The sequence below is a fragment of the Homarus americanus genome, unplaced genomic scaffold (assembly GCF_018991925.1).
Source record: "Homarus americanus isolate GMGI-L3 unplaced genomic scaffold, GMGI_Hamer_2.0 scaffold22250, whole genome shotgun sequence".
Lineage (NCBI taxonomy): Eukaryota > Metazoa > Arthropoda > Malacostraca > Decapoda > Nephropidae > Homarus > Homarus americanus.
The window spans coordinates 4,393,394-4,416,056 of NW_024741189.1; the positions used below are offsets into that span (position 1 = coordinate 4,393,394).

The 22,663-nt window shown below is 46.6% G+C and overlaps 1 protein-coding gene across 2 annotated transcripts in view; it reads right to left on the bottom strand.

Moving 5' to 3' along the window:
- The window catches only part of LOC121875695, a 153,641-nt gene that overhangs the window by 95,235 nt on the left and 35,743 nt on the right, over positions 1–22,663 (bottom strand). Inside the window, exons 3-5 of one of the 2 annotated variants that reach the window (XM_042380325.1) lie at positions 15,361–15,517; positions 14,528–14,627; positions 13,917–13,985 (exon numbers count right to left, since the gene is read on the bottom strand). In XM_042380325.1, the coding sequence (XP_042236259.1) occupies positions 13,917–13,985; positions 14,528–14,627; positions 15,361–15,517 (326 nt within the window). The remainder of the gene's footprint in view (positions 1–13,916; positions 13,986–14,527; positions 14,628–15,360; positions 15,518–22,663) is intronic. The other variant, XM_042380326.1, reaches the window with a different exon arrangement.

Sequence of the window (22,663 nt, forward strand, 5' to 3'; positions counted from 1 at the left end):
GAATCTCACTGTGGGCTTAGATCATTACATGGTACCACTGACAAGATCTCTGCTGCTCGTCAGATACAGGAAAGGTGAAGAAAACAGCATCCCTACCTGTACATAGCTTCCATCGACCTAACCAAGGCCTTCGACTTGGTCAACAGGGAAACCCTCTGGTGGTCCCTCAGCAGTTTCAGCTGCCCACCAAAATTCATCGCCATTGTGAGGCAACTGCACAATGGCACCCAGTCTGAGTTCTACCCCAACCAAACTGGGGTTAAACAAGGGTGTGTACTGGCACCAACTCTCTTTTCCATTTTCTTTGCTGCCTTCCTTACTCGTGCCAGCGCCAATTTAACCGACGGGGTGGACATCGAGTACCGGATGATGGGTCTTTTCAACATAAGACAACTCCAGGCAGGAAAAAATGTGTTGGCAGTTTCCATTACTGAGATTCAGTATGCAGACGACCTTACCCTTGTCACTCACACTGAACGCAACCTACATGAGATCCTGAACATCTACGTAGATGCGTATGCACACTTCGGCCTTGAGGTGAATGTACAAAAGTCTCAGATTCTCTTTCAGCCTGCCCCTGGTTCAGCCACACCTCCACCACCCATTCAGCTTAACGGTACTTCCTTCTTTAATGTTACCCACTTTCCCGTTTCTCGGCTCTCACCTGTCCACCACCGCGGACATCGACGAAGAGATTCAGCATCGAATCAGATGTTCATCTCAAGCCATTAGCAGACTCCGAAGCCGTGTCTTCAGCTGTAGGGAGCTGAAATTATCTACAAAGTTGCACGTATATCGAGAGGTGATCCTCCCCACCCTGCTATATGGCAGCGAGATATGGGTCACATACAGGAGGCACCTCAAGGCACTTTAAAACTTTCACCAACGTAGTCTACGTTCCATACTCCGAGTTTGCTGGGAAGATAATAGAATATAATAATAATAATAATAATAATAATTAACGGTTTATTGAAAAAATTCTGCAGCCCGAAGGCTGAAAATATACATTGGACATAAATGACTTATTACATACATTGGTGGTTTAACAAAAGCCTTCATTAGAGAAAGGTAAAGGAACATACAGTGAACATACAGATTAATGTAGGTGTTGAACAGCAAACTCGTAGTGTAGTAACTCCATCCCAGATGGTGTTAGGAGGAACTCACGTGGTGTAGTAGTTCCCTCAGATGGTGTTATGAGGGACCTGGCGTGGTGTAGTAATTCCCTCGCAGATGGTGTTATGAGTGGCCTCACGTGGTGTAGTAATTCCCTCACAGATGGTGTTATGAGGGACCTCACGTGGTGTAGTAATTACCTCACAGATGGTGTTATGAGGGGCCTTACGTGGTGTAGTAACTCCTTCACAGATGGTGTTATGAGGGGCATCACGTGGTGTAGTAATTCCCTCACAGATGGTGTTATGAGGGGCCTGACGTGGTGTAGTAATTCCCTCACAGATGGTGTTATGAGGGACCTCACGTGGTGTAGTAATTCCCTCACAGATTGTGTTATATGAGTGAGGTGTGGTCTTAGGCCTTCCTATCGTAGACGGATTAACACATAGCTGGTTGTTGTTGGGTCTCATGGGTACCTGGGACCTCACTGTGTGAAGGTTAACTTGGGTACGACTGTTACTGTTTAGTAGTTCTCACTGACTTAAGCACTGTTCACCACTGTTCACCTCTGTTTAACACTGGTTCCGTTCCTTTCCTAAATGAAATTGTAACTTCTGGCGAGAACTTGTTGATATTCCGGTGGGGAGGAGGGTTCAGGGGAGGGGGTTGGTATGGGCCAACTTAACAGTTGACCTAGCTGCTCCGAGAGGAGCGCCAGGTACGTCTTGACCCTTCGGTGGTCAAGGCTGCCAGTATTCGTGCTGACACCAACTGTAGAGGTATCGAGGCTACCATTATCCATGAACAATTGCGCTAAACTGGCCATGTTACTCGTATGGAGGACAGTAGCTTGCTAAAGCAGCTACTTTACAGCAACCTAACGAATAGTAAACGTAACGCTGGCGGGCAACTGAAAAGGTATAAGGATAGTCTTAAGACAAACCTGAAAAAGTGCCAAACGACCCCCTCACCTGGGAGACGATTACTCCACACCGTAACGCTTGGAAGATTACCACACAAGAAGGTGTCGATACTTTCGAGTTAGCCCGATCGCATAACTACTAGGCAGACAAGCTCCAACGCCGGAAAGACGCTGCTGCCGCCCCTCTCACACTAGATGTGTATCCCCCTACATGTGCAACATCTGTGATCGACCCTGCCGGTCCCGTATCGGCCTCTTTAGTCACCTCAGAATTCACCTACCTAGGAGACATCCTTAATAACTCATATCATTGTATCATAGCTGGATGATCATCATACTCGATTCCGAGTGACAGCAAGTAGGAGTAGTAGTAGTGAGTTGTTTACCGAAAAATGTAATAGACAACATGAATATACTATATTATGCATACTGTAGGTCAGGTAAACTGACATCCATAAGTATTATTAGTTAATCTGACACACACAGGTACTGGCACGAGCAATAGTCGTGAGACACTCTCACTCAGCATATTCAAGTAGACAACGATGGAAGAATCTGCAATAAGCCTGAGGAGTTTACCCCCCAAATTGGTTGATGAGTATGGGGGATGAGAGGATCCACCTCACATTGGCAGTGGAACTACTGTACGGTATGGGGGAGTGTCGCACGACTGTTGCTCGTGTCTGTACAACAAATTCTGCTCACTTCTGTAAGTCTACAACACTCCGTCAGTGAGTAAGTGAGTCAATGACAAATTCACATATTAGAGATATTGTTGCAGCTAAGATTGAGGACCGCTAGTCACACAGAAACACACCAACAAGCCTCGGGAATGAACAAACTAGATTATCCCCGTCATCCCTCCACCCACCCCTAAAAAAAAAAAAATCTACCATAAGTGATATCGGGTAGAGAAAGGAGGGGCCGAGGGGAGCTCCACTAGATCCCTCTGGTGTGGGATTAAACTCCATAGCTTATGAGCGAGGTTCTCCATCTCTTACAACCTGCCTGGGGTCGTGGTATGTAAAGGGGATATAAATTAAGAATTTTGATAAATGCGTTATTTCTGGCAAATCATGTAATATGAAGAGATTATTTTGGGCGCGTATTCCCACTGGCTATTTTTAATTAAGGCTTTATAATTATTATTTTTAAAGCTTTTGTGATTATTAAAAAAAATGTAAGGCTTTTGTAATTATTTTTTAGTTTTTTGTGGTCTTTCAAAGCTTTTATTATTATTTCTAAAACTAATGTGGTTATTTTTTAAACTTTTGCGATTATTTCTAAGGTTTATAATGATTATTTCTAAGCCTTGTAGTGATTATTTTGAAAGTTTGTAATGACTATAAAAGTGTATTAAATGTGAATGATGGAGCAGGTGGCTATTGGGTTGGTGGGGGTGGTAATTGTCATGGACTGATGAGTGTGGTGACTGTACTGTATAGTAGGTCAGTATGTTTGGTGACTGTCGTAGGTGGGTGAAGGTGGTGACTGTATGGTAGGTTAATGTGTATGGTGACAGTCGTAGTTTGTGCGAGCTGGTGATCTTGGTGACCGTGGTGGGGTGGGGGAGGGGGGTTGGAGGGAAGGAGAGGATTGCCTCAGGCGACATATAATAAGGTAGCCGGCTCTTATATGTTATACAGTGTTCAACTTTGTCGGGTCGATATATGCACACACACACGCACACACACACACACACACACACATACACACACACACACTCAAGGGTCAAGACGTACCTGGCGCTCCTGTGGGAGCAGCCAGGTCAATTGTTAAGTTGGTCCATACCAACTCCCTCCCCTGCACCCCTCCTCCCCACCGGAATATCAACAAGTTCTCGCCAGAAGTTACAATTTCAGTTAGGAAAGGAATAGAACCAGTGTTGAACAGAGGTGAACAGTGGTGAACAGTGCTTAAGTCAGTGAGAACAACTCAACAGTAACAGCTGAGTCGTACCCAAGTTAACCTTCACACAGTGAGGTCCCAGGTACCCAGTGATAACTGCCCGTGAGACTCCCCAAAAAAACAGCCAGCGATGTGTTAATCCGTCTACGATAGGAAGGCCTGGGACCACACCTCACTCATATAACAACATCTGTGAGGGAATTACTACACCACGTCAGGCCCTTCATAACAACATCTGCGAGGGAATTCGTACACCATGTGATGGCCCTCATAACACCACCTGTGAGGGAGTTTCTACACCACGTGAGGCCCCTCATAACACCATCTGTGAGGAAATTACTACACCACGTGAGGTCCCTAATAACACCATCTGTGAGGGAATTACTACATCACGTGATGAGCCTCATAACACCATCTGTGAGGGAATTACTACATCACGTGATGAGCCTCATAACACCATCTGTGAGGGAATTACTACACCACGTCAGGTCCCTCATAACACCACCTGTGAGGGAGTTTCTACACCACGTGAGGCCCCTCATAACACCATCTGTGAGGAAATTACTACACCACGTGAGGTCCCTAATAACACCATCTGTGAGGGAATTACTACATCACGTGATGAGCCTCATAACACCATCTGTGAGGGAATTACTACATCACGTGATGAGCCTCATAACACCATCTGTGAGGGAATTACTACACCACGTCAGGTCCCTCATAACACCATCTGTAAGGGAATTACTACACCACGTGAGGTCCCTCCTAACACCATCTGGGAGGGAGTTACTACACTACGTGTTTGCTGTTCAACACCTAAATTAATCTGTATGTTCGTATGTTCACCGTATGTTCCTTTACCTTTCCCGAATGAAGACTTTTGTAAAAACACCAATGTCAATGTACGATTGTACGTATTAAGTCATTTATGTCCAATGTATATTTTCAGCCTTCGGGCTGCAGAACTTTTTAAATAAACCGTTAATTATTATTATTATTATTATTATTATTATTATTATTATTATTATTATTATTATTATTATTATTATTATTATTATTATTATTATTATTATTATTATTTTATTATTGACACAAACACACACACACACACACACACACACACACACACACACACACACACACACACACACCTACACACACACACACAACTGCACACACACACACACAAACGCACACACACACACACACACACAGAGCAGGGGTTCACAACATTAAGCCAGGCATTATCCGTTAATCAATAAGGTGTTGGGACCAAGAATATAAGTGGCGGCTCCAGTAATAATGCCCCTGATGATCAATAGAGTAGTGTAGGTGGTGATTTGAAGCACTGTGGGCCACTTAGTACCTCAATGGGCCACTTAGTGCCTGTGTTGGCCACTTAGTGCCTCAGTGGACCACGTCTGTGTCTTTGTACTTTTCTGTAGGTAGTAGGTGGTAGGCAGCTATCAAACAGGGAAGTACTACCGCCTGAGAAGACATAGGAAGTATAATGTGTTGTCTAATGGTAGACCCTGCTGTCATATGACATCACGAAAATTGTGACCAAGTCCCAGGTTGCTGAACTGACTTTCTGCCCCATTTATACACAATTCCAGGGTCTCAATTGTTTCTCTTACTTTGACAACATAACATACTACATATATCGTTTCTCACTATTGATCTTTTTTCATTTTTGTATTTCTTGATGGTTCTTTATTATTATTATTATTATTATTATTATTATTATTATTATTATTATTATTATTATTATTATTATTATTATTATTATTATTATTATTATTATCATTATTATTATTATCATCATCATCATCATCATCATCATCATCATCATCATCATCATCATCATCATCATCATCATCATCATCATCATCATCATCATCATCATCATCATCATCATCATCATCATCATCATCATCATCATCATCATCATCATCATCATCATCATCATCATCATCATCATCATCATCATCATCATCATCATCATCATCATCATCATCATCATCATCATCATCATCATCATCATCATCATCATCATCATTATTATTATTATTATTATTATTATTATCATTATTATTATTATTATTATTATTATTATTATTATTATTATTATTATTATTGTCAGTGTTGTTGCCATTATTATTATTTTTATTATTATTTTATTTATAATTTTGTATTTTGTATTATAAATTTTATTTACTATGAACTAATTATTATTAATATTAATATTATTATTACATTTTCGCCCCCAATGCCCAGATGTGGGTCAGTGACCTGTGCCCGGATGGGCTAATCCCTGTAATAATAAAAACAAAACAAATTGGCAGCTATGTTAAGAGCATAAGAACATAAGAATAGAGGAAACTGCAGCGGGCCTATTGGCCCATACTGGGCAGTCCCATTTACACCCAACCCCTATTGCTTATATATCCATCCAAACTATGTTTGAAGCTATCCAGCGTATTCGAGTTAATGATGATGTTGGTAACTTGTTCCATTCATTCACTACTCTATATCCAAACCAATGTTTACCTATTTCGCGCCTAAATTTAAATTTGTCTAATTTAAAACCATTGTTACGAGTTCGCTCCTGGTTGGATAGTTTGAGTACCTTTGTTATAAGAAAATAAGAACATAAGAATGGAGGAAACTGCAGCGGGCCTATTGGCCCATACTGGGCAGTCCCGTTTACACCCAACCCCTATTGCTCATATGAGCATCCAACCTATGTTTGAAGCAATTCAGCGTATTCGAGTTAATGATGATATTTGGTGACTTGTTCCATTCATCCACTACTCTGTTTCCAAACCAGTGTTTACCTATTTCACGCCTAAATCTAAATTTGTCTAATTTAAAACCATTGTTACGAGTTCGCTCCTGGTTGGATAGTTTGAGTACCTTTGTAATGTCCCCTTTGTTTAGCCCTGCCTTCCACTTATACACCTCTATCAGGTCGCCCCTCGCTCTACGTCTCTCAAGGGAGTGGAAATTAAGATGCTTTAACCTGTCTCTATACTCAAGGTTCCTAATGCCCGGGATTAGTCTTGCCATTCTCCTCTGAATTCTTTCCAAGGATTCTATATCCATTCTGTAATACTGTGACAAGAACTGAACTGCGTAATCCAGGTGTGGTCTCACAAGAGCAAGATACAGTTTTAGGATTACCTCGCTTGTCTTGTAACTAACACTCCTTTGTATGAATCCAAGTACTTTATTAGCCTTGTTACGAGCAAAAACACATTGTTTACTTGGCTTAAGGTTCCTACTTATCATTACTCCTAAATCTCTCTCGCAGTCGGATTTCTCTATGGCATCGTTGTTCATCTGGTATCTGGTTTCCTTGTTTACATCTCCTATACTGAGTACTTTACATTTGTCGACGTTGAATTTCATCTGCCATTTTTCAGACCATTCGAAATTTTTTTTTAGATCTTCCTGTAGTTTTGCCGAGTCCTCGTCAGATTTGATAACACATCCTATTTTAGTGTCATCAGCAAATTTACTTATGTTGCTGTCTATGCCGATATCTATGTCGTTTATGTATATAATCAATAATAATGGTCCAAGTACTGAGCCTTGGGGAACTCTACTTGTGACGTTGCTCTAATGGGACTTAGTGCGGTTAATGCTCACTCTCTGTTTCCTGTCCTGTAACCACGCCCTAATCCATTTAAGGATGTCACCTTTGATGCCATGAGCTTCTACCTTTCTAATTAGTCTTTCGTGGGGGACTCTGTCGAAGGCTTTGCTAAAGTCGAGATATACCACATCATAATTGTGCCCCTCGTCCACCGATTCGAAAATGATGAAAAGAATGTTAATAGATTAGTTAGGCAAGAACGTCCGCTTGTGAAGCCATGCTGGGAATCATTGATCAATCGGTGCTTCTCCAGGTGATTTCGAATAGAGTTTGAAATGATTGCTTCCAGTAATTTGCCTACTATTGATGTTAGACTGATTGGGCGGTAGTTAGAGGATAGTGATCTATCCCCCTTCTTGAAAATCGGTATTACATTTGCTATCCTCCAGGATTCTGGTACTACACCTGTTTTTAAGGACATGTTAAACAACTTTGCTAAGGGCATACTAAGCTCTTCCTTACATTCCTTTAATACTCTGGCAAATATCTCATCGGGACCAGGTGACTTATTAGGCTTTAGTTTGTCTATTTGCTTACTAACATCGTTACTAGTCACTACTATCTCACTTAATTTGTTTCCTTCACTATCTCTGAATAGAGTCGGTGCCTCGGGTATCATGTTTAAATTTTCGGTGGTGAAAACTGTTGAAAAATATTTATTCAAATTATTGCTCATTTCTCCGTCGTTATCAGTGAGCTCGGCAGAGTCTGACCGTATTGGTCCAATCTTTTCTCGTGTTTTAGTTTGATACATTTGGTAGAATCCTTTGGGGTTTGTCTTCGCCTCCCTTACTATCCTTACCTCATTATTCCTCTTTGCTTTCCTTATCTCGGTTTTAACCCCTCTCGCCAATACCCTATAATAGTCCCGGAGGTGAATTTCGCCACGATTTATCCTTCTACCTATAGCCTTCCTTTGGCCAATGATGTTCTTTAAATAATTATTTATATATCCCCTTTGTTTAGTCCTGACTTCCATTTATACACCTCTATCATATCGCCCCTCACTCTACGTCTCTCGAGGGAGTGCAAATTAAGATGCTTTAACTTGTCTCTGTACTCAAGGTTCCTAATGCCCGGGATTAGTCTTTTCATTCTCCTCTGAATTCCTTCTTGGGATTCTATATCCATTCTGTAAACACGGTGACCAGAATTGAACTGCGTAATCCAAGTGAGGTTCTCACAAGTGCAAAACATAGTTTTAGGATGCCCTCTCTAGTCTTTTAACTAACACTCCTTTGTATGAACCAAAGTACTTCATTAGCCTTGTTTCGAGCAAATACACATTGTTTACTTGGCTTAAGATTCCTGCTTATCATTACTCCTAAATCTTTCTCACATTCGTATTTTCTATAACATCGTTGTTCATTTGATATCTGGTTTCTCTGTTTGCATCTCCGAGAGACCTAGACTAAGTACTTTACATTTGTCCATTTGTACCACTTTAGTACCTCTATTGTGCCACTTTGGTACCTCTGTTGTACCACATTAGTGCCTCTGTTGTACCACTTTAGTACCTCTGTTGTAGCACTTTAGTACCTTTGTTTTGCCACTTTAGTATCTTTGTTTTTTCCACTTTAGTACCTTTGTTGTACCACTTTAGTGCCTTGTTGTACCACTTTAGTGCATCTGTTGTACCACTTTAGTGCCTCTGCTGTACCACTACAGTGACTCTGTTGTACCACTTTAGTACCTCTGATGTGCCACTTTAGTACCTCTGTTTTACCACTTTAGTAACTTTGTTGTGCCACATTAGTACCTCTGTTGTACCACTTTAATACCCCTGTTGTACCACTTTAATACCTCTGTTGTACCACTTTAGGTCCTTTGTTGTGCCACCTTAGTACGTCTGTTGTACCATTTTAGTACCTCTGTTGTACCACTTTAGTACTTCTATTGTGCCACTTTAATACCTCTGTTGTACGACTATAGTACCTCTGTTGTACCACTTGAGTGCCTCTGTTTTACCACTTTAGTACCTCTGATGTGCCACTTTATTACGTCTGTTGTACCACTTTAGTACCTCTGTTGTACCACTTGAGTGCCTCTGTTGTACCACTTTATTACCTCTGATGTGCCACTTTAGTACCTCTGTTGTACAACTTGAGTGCTTCTGTTGTACCACTTTAGTACCTCTGATGTGCCACTTTAGTACCTATGTTGTACCACTTTAGTACCTCTGTTGTACCACTTGAGCGCCTCTGTTGTACCACTTTAGTACTTCTGATGTGCCACTTTAGTACCTCTGTTGTACCACTTGAGTGCCTCTGTTGTACCACTTTAGTACCTTTGTTGTGCCACCTTAGTACCTCTGTTGTACCACTTTAGTAATTTTTTGTGCCACCTTAGTACCTCTGTTGTACCACTTTAGTACCTTTGCTGTGTCACCTTAGGACCTCTGTTGTACCACTTTAGTACTTATGTTGTACCGCTTTAGTGCCTCTGTTGTACCACTTTAGTACCTCTGTTGTGCCACTTAAGTAATACATTTTTTTTGTCATTTGAAAAAAAACCTGTTTACAGGAGTGTATCTGGATAATCTGCTTTTTTTTTTTTTTTTTTACGGGAATTAGCCCACCTGCGCACAGGTCAAACGACCCACAACGGAGCCTGGGGGGCGAAAAAAAAAGAACGGAAAGAAATTGAAAATATAGAAAAAAAGGTTATACTGTATTAATCTACACCACGAAGATGCCGGAAAACCAGCTTTTTAAAGTGAGACAGATTGTAAGAGCATGGAAACACAGAAGAAGGCAGAGCATTCCACAGTTTGGCTGTGTGAGGAAAGAAGGAGTTACTATAACGGGTTATTCTCGTGTGACCGACATCCACAGAGAAATGGTGGGCACCGCGCAAGACGTGTGTTACGAACCCACGGCCTTGCCGGCGGTACACAGGATGCCAAATCCACTGAACATTGCCCGTTAAAGTACCTGTAAAAGAGAGAGAGTGAAGCAACATTGCGGCGAAGAGAAAGGGGAGAGAGATTGTCGACTAAAGGAGGAGAGTTAATAAGACGAAATGCCTTTGATTCCACCCTATCTAATAGTTGGACAGAAGAAGAGCCACCCCAGATATGAGAGCAGTACTCCAAGTTAGACGAATGAATCCCTTATATACTTGGAGCAACTGCTCAGGAGTGAAGTAGCTGCGGCATCTGTACAGCATTCCCAACTTTCGGGAGGCAGCTTTAGTTATACTAAGGATGTGTGATTTCCAGGACATATTGGAGGAAATGGTGAGGCCTAACATATTTATTTCAGAATTTGGGAGGATGATAGCGTCCTGAAATGTAAATGGTGGGAGATTACCTAATTTACAAAGTGTAATTGGTAAATATTGAGTTTTGTTACTATTGAACATAACCAAGTTTGTATCTCCCCATTCAGAGATGCTGCAGAGATCCGCGTTGATAGAAGTAATGATATCAGTTCTAGAAACAGATCTAGTTTGAGAGTTAGGAGGAAGGGGAAAATGTGAGGAAGAGTGAAGAGTAGAATCATCGGCATAAGAATGGATAGAATTAGTTGTAGTGTGAAGTAAATCATTGACAAAAAGAAGGAAGAGAGTTGGTGAAAGAACAGAACCCTGTGGGACGCCACTATTGGTAGAGAAAGAGAGAGAAATCGATCCCTCGACAACAACTGCCATGGATCGATTCTCAAGGAAGCTAGAGATGAGAGAACAAAGTGGGGGAGAAACCAAAAGAGGGAAGTTTAGACTTGTGCCATACCCTGTCAAATGCTTTGGAGATGTCGAGGGCCACGACAAAAGTTTCCCCATAATCCCTAAGAGAGGATGACCAAAGATGGGTGCAATAGGAGAGCAGATCACCAGTAGATCTCGCCTGGCGAAAGCCATACTGGTGATCCGACAAAAGAGAAAGGCGTTCAAGGTGACGGAGAAAATGGGAGTTCAAGATAGTTTCGAAAATCTTAGAGAGGGATGAAGTTAGGGCAATGGGGCGATAGTTAGAGGGATTAGAATGGTCACCCTTCTTCGGGATGGGCTGAACCAAGGCATGCTTCCAAGAAGAAGGAAAAGTTTTGGTTTTGAGGCAAAGGCGAAAGAGGCGAGCAAGCACAGGGGCCAGGGCTTCAGCACACTCCCTCAGAACACGAGGGGGTATTCCGTCCGGTACATGCGCCTTACTCACATCCAACCTGGATAACACACCGGCAACCCTGCGAGTGGAGATTATAGGAAAGTGCACAGGTTCAGTAGGAGGTGCAGGGGTAGGAGGGGTAGAGTGGGAATCGTCTAAGGTGGAATTAGAGGAGAATAAGGTGCCAAAGGGATGGCTTTCTCAGGGGGAGAGTTGGCTATAGAGTTATTGGGAAGGAAGAGGGGAGGAAAAGAAGGCGTGCAGAAGTTGTTACAGATGTTTTTAGCTAAGGACCAGAAGGATTTACTAGAGGAAGAATTAGTCAGGACAGCAGTCTTTCTTTTAATAAAATTCCGCTTGGCCCTACGAAGAATAGCCTTACAACGATTCCTAGAAGTAATGAAAGAGGCGTGGGTAATAGGAGAAGGAGATAGTTTCATAGCTCGATATGCCCTATCTCTCACCCTGCAAGCAAGAGAGCAGGAGCGATCAAACCATGATTGTAATGTGAAAGTTTTGGTAGAAGATGGGATAAATGCACTCATACCGCCCTGTATAACCCCAGCGATGCTGTCAGCACATACTGAGGCATCCCGAGTGGAAAAGCAACATTCATCCCAAGGAAAGTCGGTGAAGAATTCTTGCAAGGATTGCCAGCTTGCCCTCCGATAGTGCCATAGTTGACGTTTAGAGGGGGTGGGGGAGGTGGTCGTGCCCAGTTTGATTTAATAGAAATAAGGTTGTGATCAGAAGACCCTAAGGGGGCAAAAATTGAGTATGAATAGTGTGAGGGGTTAGAGGTAAAACAAAGATCAAGAATGTTAGCAAGTTGATCGTGTCGATCAGGAACGCGTGTAGGGTGTTTGATTATTTGTTCCAAATCATTAAGTAAGGAAAAAGAGAGTGCCTCAGCGCCATCTAGGTCATCCCTTGCAGAGCCAAGCCACTCTCTGTGATGTACATTGAAATCCCCTAGGTAGAGGATCTCGGTGTAGGGGTGTGTGGATAGCAACGACTCATGGCAAGAAGTGAGATAGTCAAAGAGTTCGAAATAGTTGGTAGAGTTGGGAGAACAGTATAAGAAACAAAGAAAAATAGTCACAGTAGGTAGAGATATTTTGAGCCAGATGACATCATAAAGGGGAGATTCAAGATCTGTGAGTCGGGCTATAGGTGTACGTGTATTGCAGTAGGCGCATACACCTCCCTTAGAGCGGAAGTAGGTATAAAGGTTGTAGTTAGAGACTTGAAAAGATTTGGGTGAAGCTGCTTTGGTCAGTTGAAGTTCGGAGAGTAGTAAGAGATCGGGGGAAGAGGTTAATAGATCGTGCTCTACAGAAGAAAAATTGGATCTCAGTCCGCGAATGTTTGAAAAATGAAGTGTGAAAAAAGCCGATCCTCCAGCAACCGTAGTGGCGTCAGTTGAGGCCCCAGTAGCTTGATGATGATCAGGTCGACCCTGGGGTCCACAACCTTCCCGACCAGTGGGACCCATCCGAGAAGGCCCCGCTTCAGTATTAATATCAACTGACATAGGAGAATAAAATAGAATGAATAAAACAGATCAAGAATGAGTACGGTTTTAGTTGTGGTGTTGTCAATAGTAAGAGAGACAGTTGAGACCCTGCAATTGTGTGTAAATGAGGCAGAAAGATAGATCAGCAACCTGGGACTTGGTCACAATTTTCGTGATGCCATATAGTAGCAGGGTCTACCATTAGACAACACATTATGCTTCCAATATCTTCCCAGGTGGTAGTACCTCCCTGTTTGGTAGCTGCCTACTACCTACTACCTCATTATGGTATTTTAAATTGTAAGGAGCGAGTGTTCAGGTCGGATTCATTTCTAAGATCCTCTCAGTCCCAACTAGCGTGTTTTGTTTATGTTTACGTACACACACTCAGACACATACAGACTAGAAGCATAAGCGCATACACTTATACACGCATGCGGAGAGAGGGTATATGCACACACACACACACACACACACACACACACACACACACACACACACACACACACACACACACACACACGCGCACATACACACACATATACACACACACACACACACACACACACACATACTAACATTTACACTTACAAAAACAACGTGTGAGAGTATACGGTCCGGATACTCAAAATAATAACTTAAAACTCAGCACAGACCATGATAATATACCACTAGTTCCACGACATATTACCTGAGATGTGTTGGTGATCTCGTTGTTGTAACACACAGTGACCAGTTGACGGATGATAAACTAAGTGGTCTTGAGAAACGAAACGAATTTTGGGTTAATTTAGAGTTATCGAGTACATTTCATGAAGTTAATAAGTGCAGTGTATGGTAAGTTAAGTTTCATACGTCAAAAAGAGCTACTTATAACGGCAGTAAGTTGACCAAATTCTTTGTATCAGCAGGGTGAATTGAGAAAGATCCAACTTGCTGATATAATTTGATTTTGTACGAGTTAAAATCATTGCAATGCTAGTATACTGTACCGGCACTGAATAGGTTAGCTCTAGTGAGAGAGTGCGTATTCAACACGAATTTACTTATTAGAAGTGGAATGGTTATGCAAGGAAAGGTTGAATGATTACTCAGAAGAAAGGAGTGGACTAACTAAACAATATGAGAAATCAAGAATCCCAGATAGGAAGTTTCAAGTTGGAAACACAAAATGTTCAAGAAGGAACTAAATATTCAAGTTGCCTCAATAAATATTCAAGTTTTCGAGATTAAGGCATACGTACTGTATAACTGATACATATATCAGATAGTAATAAAGTGGAATGACTAGCGTTCACTCACACTTCTGGTAGAGTTTGTCTGTTGGCCAGCCAGACGGGCTGTGTGAACTGCAGCGTCTTAAGGTATTCTTCCACTGCTGCCTCCGCCTGCCACTCCTCCACTAGGGTCACACCACAAGTCACATCCGGGCAGAAAAGGAATATATTAGTCACACTGAGGTACTACAAATATTATGTTTATAGGACGCAGGAGTTAATTATTTACTTAAGATCAAAAGTAATAACACTGGGAGGCAGAGGTAAAGTCGTTGGTTATGCTGGCTGAGGGACCCAGCTGGGTGGAGGACAGGTCACACTGAGTTAGAAATAATCACTTTTGTTCCTGTACGAAAAAAACAAACAAGTATTTATCATGTTTTTATTGTTGCCTTCTTTTGATTTTATGGTGATTATAACTATGAAATTAAGTCATTATCTAACCCCACCTCTTATCAAAAGTTTATGTAATAATTTGGCCTTTATCGTTTGCTCTAGATATTTTAATATGTATCTAGTCTTTGTGTAATAATGACCGAAGGAAAAACAATAGTTTTTGGCCTTCATGCCAGATTTCTTTAACTGTAAAAGTCCATCTTTTTCTACGACGGTGACTGTTTTTGCAGCGAGTACAATGTCAGAGTTTACACTTTGGAAAGTGGAATTCCTAGAACTGGACAGGTGACTCTACCTTTGAAAAATATATATGACTGCTTTTTTTTGTTTTTACGGAGTCAGAGGAACGTTGACAACTTTTTGGTGAGTATGAGAAAGCAATTGTCAGTAATGACTTAGGTATACTGAAAGTGAATGTGATATTTCATACATGGTATCATACATAAACAGTGTGTTGCTCACCTCTAGCAAGCATAGAGCCCGGCACCACCTCACAGGCGGCCCGCGCCTCGTCCCAGGTGAGGGGGAAGGTGGAGGGGAGCAGACTGTAGCCCCAGGCAGCACCTCCCAGGGCGCCCTCGTGTACCAGCGTTACTTCCGCCCACACCACCCGCGCTCCCTGCGACACACAAGTTAGGGATGGAGGGGTTAATGTGCCGATTAAACCAATGTATGTTATTTCCTTACGTCATGAAATATTTGATTGGTGGACAGATATAGTATTATTTCTAAAGCATGATACAGTTTTAGAAAGCGGAAGTCATGATATATTTCTGGTAGACAGTTGAGTGCAGTATATTTTATGGTGTGGTGTCTTTTTTCGTAAATCAGTGAATAAGTTCGTCAGATGACAGATCCATAACAGTGGAAAATGAAGGTCGTAACAAAGTAACAAAGAAGAGACCGACCGCCCGAACGGTGAGTAAGCTAATATATGATGAAATGATAAAAAGAGACGTCACTGGTGATAAAACAACACTAATCAATCCTTACGGCTCCCTCACGTCCCGGGTTTACCAGAGAACCATGGCAATTCTTTATCGTTCACAATAATGTTAATTTAACTCATTAGCTCCTAAATCCTGTATTATTGTGTCTGTTCCAGGTGTTAATCAGAAAGGCCTGTACACTAACACCGAAGATTCGTGCATTAATTTTCATTTAGTAAAGATTAAAGAATACAGCTATAGTTATGGTTGGATCTCACTCTTATTCGCTTAAATGGTCAAATAATGGGTTCAGAATTGCCACGTTTTTATAACCTGTGTTTCTGTGTGTTAAGGTGCGAGACGTTTATAATAGTGTATGGGCCTAAGATACTGTTCAGTTGGCATAACATTGATTATGAACCCACAGGTATCTTGAAAACGTCTTCTTTATACACAAACAAACACAGGTTCAAGAAAAATATTACTTGCCAACTATAAACCCCGTATATGGTCCTTTAAACAATATTTTGGACGTCAGCTTTGTGTCGCAGCATAATTAATGCAATTAAGCAAGTCCTCATAGTTCCAATAAGGATAAATATTTAACTCTTGAATATATGAGACTGCGGAGTGTGGTGGCCACCTACCCCTGGTCGTGCCCTGGGGTGTGGCAGCTCAGGATAGTGCCTTCAGCATGCTCGCCACACACGGTCTTATATAACTTTACGCCACTCTAACCTCCCTCTGCCTCTACCTGATGCTCGCCTCGACGACCATCCACAGCCTCCCTCTGCCACTAGGGAGACTTGAGGAGGCCAGGAAGGGTGGTGAGGCGACATCTATGTAGACAGGAGTAGGGGGAGGGATGGAGGTTAGAGATGATTGAGAGGAGTATGGAGGGAGAGAAGAAGTAAGAAGCTTGGGAGGAAGAGGGAGGGAGGGAGAGAGGGAGGGGAAGACACTTATATAGATGGGAAGTTTCAAAATAACATAAGGTTAACTTTATATAGGCAGAAGGAGGGAGCTCATGACGGTGAGAGATGATTGGGAGGAAGAAAGGGCTGAGGGAGAAATATAATAGCTGATGACACACACATAGAGGAGATAGAAATTTAGTGGAAAGGGAATGTAGAAGGCCCGGAGATTGTGAGATCCAGACAGGTTAAGAAAGGAGAAAACGGGACAGGGATGTGATGTTGAGGGTGTGAAGATGAAGGAGGAGGAAGAAGAGCATCATCAACGGGAATACAAAATATCTGATAGGATTAAGGGGTAACGGGTAATTATATGGCGTTTTAAGGAGAGATGGGGGATAGGAGGGTGACATATAAGGTAGGGAGAAGAAATGGCGGGAGGGAGATATGAGGGAGAGTAAGACGACGTATTCGTGAGGGGAGGGAAGGAATGGAAAGAGAGGTAGAGGGAAGAAGAAGAGAGATGAGATTGATGTTCGGGTGTAGGGCGATGAGAGGGACGACGCGAAGATGAGTGGGAGGAGGTGGTTGGTAGAAAGAGAGGTCTGTGAGTAAAATGAGGAGGTGTTAGAGGGGATCTCGTAAATGCTTTAGGTTAAGGAAGGAGGACTGAGTATCGTTAACAAATGATGTAAAGGAGGAGGAGAGGTGAACAGAGAGGAGGGTGAGAGGGAAGAAATATGACCGAATGAGAGGAAGGGAACAAGAGGGAGGAAGGAGGAAAAGTCAGGAGGGGTGAGGGGGCAGTGAGAGGGAAAGAAGGAGGAAGAAGCGAAGGAGAGGAAAAACGAGGAAGAAATGAGAGCAAAGGAGGGAGAGAGAAATGAATATGGGAACGAGGGAGGGGTTAGAGAGGAGGAGGGAGGGATACTATTCAGCCAGACTAGGGTATTGAGGTGATATTAACGAGCTTGCTGGAGGACACTCGCCGCCGCTCTACTAATGTATAATTAAGACTGGGAGTACCTGTGTCACTCACCTGCCTCCCCTACACGGCCCTCACCTGCCTCCCCTACACAGCCCTAACCTGCCTCCCCTATACGCCCCTATCCTGCCTCCCCTACACGGCCCTCACCCTGCCTCCCCACGTCACCCTGCCTCCCCACACGGCCCTCACCTGCCTCCCCTACGGCCCTCACCCTGCCTCCCCACGGCCCCTCACCCTGATTCCCCGACACGGCCTTCACCTGCCTCCCCAACACGGCCCTCACCTGCCTCCCCCTACACGGCCCTCACCCTGCCTCCCTACACTGCCCTCCTGCTTCCCCTACACGGCCCTCACCTGCCCCCGCACACGGCCCCTAACCTGCCTCCCCACACATTTTCCTGCCTCCCTGACCCCTCAACCTGCTTCCTCACGGCCTTCACCTGCCTCTGGCCCTCCTCCACCCCCTAAACTGACCTAACCTGCCTCTCCCTACACGGCCCTAACCTGCCTCCTCTAAACGGCCTTCACCCTGCCTCCCTCTAAACGGCCCTCACCTGCCTCCTCTAAACGGCCTTCACCTGCCTCCCCACACTGCCATCACCCTGCCTACCCTACACAGCCTTCACCTGCCTCCCTTACATGCCCTCACCATGCCTCCTTCCCCGACCCTCACCTGCCTCCTACACGGCCCTTACCTGCCCTCACGGCCACCACCTGCCTCCCCTACACGGCCCTCACCTGCCTCCCCTAAACGGCCCTCACCTGCCTACCCTACACGGCCTCCACCTGCCTCCCTTACATGGCCTTCACCTGCCTGCCTTACGGCCCCTAACCTGCCTCCCTTACATGGCCTTCACCTGCCACCCGCACATGGCCTTCACCTGCCTCCCTTACATGGCTCCTTCACCTGCCTCTCCTTACGGCCTTCACCCTGCCTCCTCTACCTAACCTCCCTTACATGGCCTTCACCTGCCTCCCTTACACGGCCCTCCACCCTGCCTCCCCTACGGCACTAACCTGCCTCCCTTACATGGCCTTCACCTGCCGTCCTTACACGGCCCTCACCCTGCCTCCTCTGCGGCCTAACCTGCATCGCCCGGCCTCACCTGCTTCCTCAAACGACCTTCACTGTACCTCCCTACACGGCCTTCACCTGCCACCCTACACGGCCCCTCCACGTGCCTCCCCTTACATGGCCTTCACCTGCCTCCCCCACGGCTTCTTCACCGCCCTTACATGGCCTTCACCTGCCACCCTCCCTTGTAGCCACCTGCCTCACCCGGCCCTCACCCTGCCTCACCTCTACGGCCTCACCGTACCTCCCTACACGGCCCTCACCGTACCTCCACTACGGCCCTCACCTGCCTCCCTTACATGGCCCTTCCTGCCTCCTGCACGGCCTAACCTGCCGCCCTTACATGGCCTTCACCTGCCACCCTTACATGGCCTTCACCTGCCTCACTTACACGGCCCTCACCCTGCCTCCTCTACACGGCCCTCACCTGCCTCCTCTCACGGCCCTCTGCCTACCTCCACTACACGGCCTTCACCTTTCACTGCCCCATGGCCTTCACCTGCCTCCCCTACACTGGCCCTCACCTGCCTCCCCTTACATGGCCTCACCTGCCTCTCTTACATGGCCCTCACACCCTCCTCTACACGGCACTCACCGTGCCTCCCCTACACGGCCCCCACCTGCCTCCTTACATGGCCTTCTGCCTCCCTTACTGGCCCTCACCCTGCTCCTCCCCTAACTTGGCCCCTCACCGTGCCTCCCCACGTCCCCCCTGCCTCCCTTACATGGCTCTCACCCTGCCTCCCCTACACGGCTCTCACCCTGCCTCCCCTACACGGGTCACACTCTGTTTCCTTACACGGCCCTTACCTGCCTCCTTACATGGCTCTCATCTGCCTCCCCTACGGCTCTCTCCTGCCTCCCCTTCACGGCTCCCACTCTGCTTCCCCACACGGCTCTCACTCGGCCTCCCCTACACGGCTCTCACCCTGCCTCCCTACACGGCCTCACTTTTCCCTACATGGCCCTCACCGTACCTCCACTACACGGCCTTCACCGGCCTCCTACTTGTGGCCTTCACCTGCCTCCCCTGGCCCTCCACCTGCCTCCCTTACATGGCCTTCACCTGCCTCCCTACACGGCTCTCACCCTGCCTCCCCTACACAGCTCTCCTCTGCTTCCCCTACATAGCACTCACTTTGCCTCCCCTACGTCTCTCACTCTCTCCTCCCCTACACGGCTCTCACCCTGCCTCCCCTACGGCTCTCACCCTGCCTCCCCTACACGGTCACCTCTGTTTCCCTTACGGCCTTACCTGCCTCCTTACATGGCTCTCATCTGCCTCCCCTACACGGCTCTCACCCTGCCTCCCCTACACGGCTCCCACTCTGCTACCCCGTCTCCTCTGCCTCCCCTACACGGCTCTCACCCTGCCTCCCCTACACGGCTCTCACCCTGCCTCCCTAAGCTCTCACTCTGCTTCCCCTACGCGGCACTCACTCTGCCTCCCCTACACGGCTCTCACCCTGCCTCCCCTACACTGCTCTCACCTGCCTCCCCTTATACGCTCACTCCCCTCACGGCTCTCACCTGCCTCCCCTACACAGCTCTCAACCTGCCTCCCTACATTCTCCTCTGTCTATCTACATTGCCCTCACCCTGCCTCCCTTACATGGCCCTCACCCTGCCTCCCTTACACTGCCCTCACACTGCCCTCCCTACGCGGCCCTCACTGCCTCCCTGACACGGCTCTCACTCTGCCTCCCCACGGCACTCACTCTGCCTTCTTACACAGCCCCTCACCCTGCCTCTCTTACACGGCTCTCACCTGCCTCCCCTACACGGCTCTCACACTGCCTCTACACGGCACTAACTCTGCCTCCCTACACGGGCCTTACCTGCCTCATCACACGGCACTCCTCTGCCTACCCTACCGGCTCTCGCTTCTACACGGCCCTCACCCTGCCTCCCCGGCCTCACCTGCCTCCTTACCGCTCTCACCTGCCTCCCACATGGCCTCACCCTGCCTTCCTTACATGGCCCTCCCACCCTGCCTACACTAAACGGCTCTCACTTGCCTTCCCCGGCCCTCACCCTGCCTCCCACGGCCCTCACACTATCACCCCCACGGATCACCCGCCTCCTCTACACGGCCTCCACCTGCCTCCTTACGGCTCTTATCTGCCTCCCTACACGGTTCTCACCCTGCCTCCCCTACACGGCTCTCCTCTGTTTCCCCTCGCGGCACTCGCACGCCTCCGCTCACTCTGCCTCCCTGCAAGGGCTCTCCACCTGCCTCCCCTACACGGCTCTCACCCTGCCTCCCCTACACGTCTCACTCTGCCTCCCCACGGCTCTCACTCTGCCTCCCTACACGGCTCTCATCTGCCTCCCCGACACGGCACTCTTGCCTCCCCAACACGGCACCTACAGCCTCCCTACACGGCTCTCATCTGCCTCCCCTACGGCTCTCACCCTGCCTCCCTTCACTGCTCTCCTCTGCTTCCCCACGCGGCTCCTTGCCTCACACGGCTCCACCCTGCCTCCCCACACGGCTCTCACTGCTTCCCCTACACGGCACTCACTCTGCTCCCTACACGGCTCTCCTGCCTCCCATGGCCCTCACCCCCTGCCTCTCATACGGCTCTCACCTGCCCTCCACTACACGGCTCTCACCTGCCTGCACTACACGGCTCATCTGCCTCCTTGTACGGCTCTCACCTGCCTCCCTTACATGGCCCTCACCCTGCCTCTTACATGGCCCTCACCCTGCCTCCCCTACACGGCTCACCTGCTTTCCCTACACGGCCCTCACCCTGCCTCCCTGCACGACCCTCACTCTGCCTCCCTACACGGCTCTCATCTGCCTCCTTACATGGCCTCACTCTGCCTCCTACTTTCTCCTGCCTCCACTACACGGCTCTCACCTGTCTCTTATATACGGCTCTCACCGGCTTCCCTTACATGGTTCACCCTGCCTCTTTACATGGCCCCCACCCTGCCTCCCACACGGCTCTCACTTGCTTCACCTACACGGCCCTCACCTGCCTCCCTACGGCCCTCACCTGCCTCCATTACACGGCTCTCACCTGCCTCCCATGGCCCTCACCTGCCTTCCCCTTACATGGCCCTCACCTGCCCTATCCTACACGGCTCTCGCTCTTCCCCTACACGGCCCTCACCGTGCCTCCCTCCACGGCCCTCCATACACCACCACCTCACGGATCTCACCCTGCTCCTCTACACAGGCTCTCCTGCCTCCTTACGGCTCTTATCTGCCTCCCCTACACGGCACTCACTCTGCCTCCCTACAGGCCTTACCTGCCTCCTTACGCTCACTCTGCCTCCCCACAGCCTCACTCTGTCTACACTGCTAATCTTACTTCTCCTACACTGCTCTCCTTTATCATTTACGTCTTATACCTCCTTCATGTCTCCTAGCTTCCTACAGACTCCCTGCCTCCCCACACTGCTCTGCCCTGCTGCCTCTGCCCTACTTACATTTGTCACTGCTTTACATTTGTCTCTGCCTCCCCTACAGCTCTCATCTGCCTGCCTTACTCACTCTGCCTCACGTACAGCTCTCCTGGCCTCCTTATCTTTGGCCTCACCCTGCTCCCTTGCAACCTCACCTGCCTCCTTACATGGCCTCACCCTCAAATCACGGCTCTCACTTGCCTACCCTCATCCTGCCTCCCTTCTCATCTGCCTCCTTACCTGCCTGCATTAGCATCACTAGCTTCCTTATATGACCCTCACCTGCATCCCCTACAGCTCTCCTTGTTTATCATATGCAGTCCTGACTCCTCCTTCTCGTCACCTGCCTCCCCTACATGACTCCCTGTCTCCTTACAGTACTCTCTGCCTCCTTACCTCTTATCTGCCTCCCATACATCTCACCTCCCTACAGCTCTCCTCT